Consider the following 3,782-nt stretch of genomic DNA (forward strand, 5'->3'; position numbering starts at 1 on the left):
AAACCCCATGAACTTCAAAAGAGCTACAAATCAAACGCAATAATAATAACAAACCGTTACAACTGCTATCTGTAGGCCTACATATTTTACAATTATCGTGTTAAATAAAAACTTGAATGCAATAATTTAGTCCATATAAATGCTTCCATTTCGTTTCCTTAGCGTTTTCTCTTGAAATGAGCTCTTACGTAGCCAACTCATTGTTTAAGCAAACTCACGAGGCGTCAGCCTTCGCTTTGCACAACCATGGATACGGCTCTAGCTCCGAACTCAACGTGTCCGGCTACTGTGGTTTTGGAGGGCATGATCACCGGGGGTCATTCGCGTCCCCACCGTCCTCGAGCTCCCTTGGCATGGTAGAGATGAACTCTGGGCTGCATGGCAATCCTGGCGACCTTACACCACGACCAGAGTCTTCCACAGGAGACGCTTCCCAGAGACGCCACATGAACGAGCAGACAAGCCGCCAGGGTTCTCTAAATCTCGGACTGTATTGTCGCAAACCCGAGACGGACTCGGATTTCAGCGAAATGCATATATGCAAGACTCAAACAGGCGAGATCAAAGTCGTAAGTTTGCAACCCGTCCAGCCAGTAAGACAAGGAAACCATTCTACTCAGCCACAAACCAGCGAACCGCAACCACAAATATATCCCTGGATGACGAAACTACACATGGGTCACGGTAAAGTTTCATGTATATCTTTTCTTTATTTTGTACAAAGGGAAGTTTCTTTCTCACACCCTCTCTCCTCCATGTGTGTCTCTATTTTTACCCTCCTGAGTCCATTCACACTTTTTCTTTCTTGAGTTTCATAGGCTGTATTCGGAAATAATAAAACTCGCAGTCGTAAATTTTATGACAAAGTCATCAATTGCTCGTAAAAATGTCCTGTTACACCGAAGAAGCGATCTGCGTCCAAATTTATGACAGGGTAATTGGATAAGGGAGACACAAGTCCCTTAAAAATCTCAACAAACAATGTTTTCATTCTACTTTAGAATCAAAACAAGATAGTATGATAAGTAGGCCTATGCTTATTTTGAGGAGAGTTGAAGGGTGAGATTGTGGATTTCACTGTGCACTTTAACTGAACGTTTATCAAATTTGAATAGTCTACTTACTTGCCATGGCAACTTATTTTGTGTTATGTAACAGGGCATGTAACCTACTTTAGAGGCTCAACTGATATTTCTGTAACTGTAACGACCTTGTTTTAGTTTTAGTTGTAGTTATAATAATAATGATTATTATAATAACAATAATATTATTAGTAATAAGCCTACTAGTAATATACTTTCATTGTAGTTTCATTGAGTGAACCCGAATGGCCACCTTTTTGCCTGGGTTTTGGTAACTCACGCAGCTCCACATTGATGACCATTTATCCAGTTATCCAGCTATCCTCATATAGGCTATATTCATTAAGCCATACAGTAACATTCAAATGTTGAAGTAATCTTTAACATGAGGATATAGTCACAGTAGAGGCTGTGTTTTGCTATTAATTCTTATTAATTGATATGCTACAAGTCATTGCATGTCCATTGACAAGTTAAGACATATTTTAAGTGATAATGTTGAGAATGTTTCTTTGAATTGTCACATTTCCAGTGTGGTCACAGATTATTTTTCTCTCAATTACACTCCAGAGGCTGACGGTAAAAGGTCAAGGACGAGTTACACGCGCTACCAAACTCTGGAGTTGGAGAAAGAGTTCCATTTCAACCGGTATCTGACGCGTCGTAGGCGTATCGAGATCGCCCATACTCTCTGTCTGAACGAGAGGCAGATCAAAATCTGGTTCCAGAACCGACGAATGAAGTGGAAGAAGGACTCAAAGCTTAAAATTAAAGAGTCAATCTAAAACATGGAGCCATTTTCAAACGTTATCAACGTTCCTTAGAGATGTCATTCAAAGACTGTCAGCACCACCCATGTTTCCAAACAGTGACTTTTGTGATGCGATGTTTCAGTGTGATGACAAATATTGAACATTCTTCGATTATGGATCTGATTATGTAATATACCTGTCATTTGGTTTGAATGTTGTATTGTTTTATTTTCTATATTTGAATATGTACTTGTTCAGCAGAGTCTTATATAACTTGTGAGAATAGAAACGCTTGAAATATATTAATTAGCGAAAATTGTAACATTTCACCACTTACCTTTTTTTTACCTTAAAGTATTTTAAAGCTGAACGTTTTATTGTTATTATCGTATTACTACTGTACTATCACTATTGTTTTCTTCGTGAGAGGTGCCTATTATTTATATTAAAAAACAACAACGTAAATAAATTCCTTGTAGTTTATCTTCAAACTCCTTAAGTATTTATTTTCTGATTGTGTTTTTTACCAGCCCCGTTTAAACAACGGTGTAACATAGAAACATTTTAAGAGGTAACATAGAAACATTTTAGTAAATTGCGAGGGCTATATCATTCTGTGATTGTATTTAAAATAGTCCACCTAAAATGATTGGTTTTGGACATAAAGTGTCGTGAGAACAGTGATATACTTAAACCTTACTATACATTTCGTAGTTAACATGTATACTGTGAATGGTTTCCTCATCTGAAAAGGTATATTGTATTAGGCTACATAACTTGCCAGTATAGGCAGGGGCTTCTTATTTGGGGGAAACATAACATTTGGCCTGATTGTTGACTAAGATCTGACCTAATGTGCCAAGTATGATCATGGGATTTGTTTTTAAACCTCAGCATTACATTTGTCACAAATCATTATTAGCAATTTAGAATATTTTGTAAAACACGAAAAATACATGTAGTGGCAGATTACAGCTGAGAATTGGGCAATAGCCCAACATCCTACATGTCCTGCAAATTTCACATTACTTGGGAATATGGGCAAACAAAAAGACTATCTGTAGAATCTAGAATGTATGTAGGCCTGATGTGTAACTTATGTTCACTTCAATAATGATTCATTATTCATGTACCTAAGGTTTGAAAGTGAAGAACACAGACGTGGTATTGTTTTTCTTCTGAAAACGTATCTCTCCAACTAATGTGAGATTTTGGGTTGACATAAAGGTTGTCATGAGGCAGGAGACTCATGTCCACAATGAGTAGCTAACAATTAAACAATTTTCTCGTTTCCGGCGGCTGCCACAAAGCACACAAGTGTCAGAACCTTTTCTCATATGCTACACGGTTATAATTCCTCACATATACAACTTTGAAGGCCTTGTAGGTAAAACAAATTCACATATTACATTTAACATATTCTTGACCAAGTTTCTTTTCACTTTTTAGAAATAATAATAATCTATTGAGTGGTTTAATGGAGGATGATCCTCTGGAACGAAATGCACTTGAATTACCTATATTAACTAGAACAGTTAGCACCATAGTATAGCTTAGATTTAAACTTGCTCATCTTGATTATAGATTGCTGAAGTGTTATCTTTGAAGTGGACTGAAATCTTGAGGAGAAAGGCATTCGTGCTATGTTTGTGTTTTAAGTAATGAAATAAAGATGGGTGAATTTGGGGGGAAAAAAACAGCGTCGTATGTGCTTCATGTTACAACAATGTCTTTTGAATGTGTCACGGGGAAAACGGGTGTGGGAAAGTACAATGGTATACTGGAACTTTGTGCGGCTAATTCAGTAGCGGTTTGATTAGCCAACTCCAAGAAGAAGTGGCTGTTTTTTTAGTCTTTGGCCCTTAGCAGTTCTCAACGTGCTCACCGGTTCACTGTCAGGCTCCACTTCCTTAGTAATTGTTTACAGTACAGACGGATGCCTGTAAAA

At 37.5% G+C, this 3,782-nt stretch overlaps 1 protein-coding gene across 1 annotated transcript; it reads left to right on the forward strand.

Moving 5' to 3' along the window:
* Positions 1–20: 20 nt before the first annotated feature.
* Positions 21–3,519, forward strand: LOC112216703 (homeobox protein Hox-C5). Its single transcript, XM_024376718.1, has 2 exons — positions 21–684; positions 1,653–3,519. The coding sequence occupies exons 1-2, from the start codon at positions 177–179 to the stop codon at positions 1,865–1,867; spliced, it is 723 nt and encodes a 240-aa protein (XP_024232486.1). The 5' UTR covers positions 21–176; the 3' UTR covers positions 1,868–3,519.
* Positions 3,520–3,782: the final 263 nt, after the last annotated feature.

The sequence above is a fragment of the Oncorhynchus tshawytscha genome, linkage group LG02, assembly GCF_018296145.1.
Source record: "Oncorhynchus tshawytscha isolate Ot180627B linkage group LG02, Otsh_v2.0, whole genome shotgun sequence".
NCBI lineage: Eukaryota > Metazoa > Chordata > Actinopteri > Salmoniformes > Salmonidae > Oncorhynchus > Oncorhynchus tshawytscha.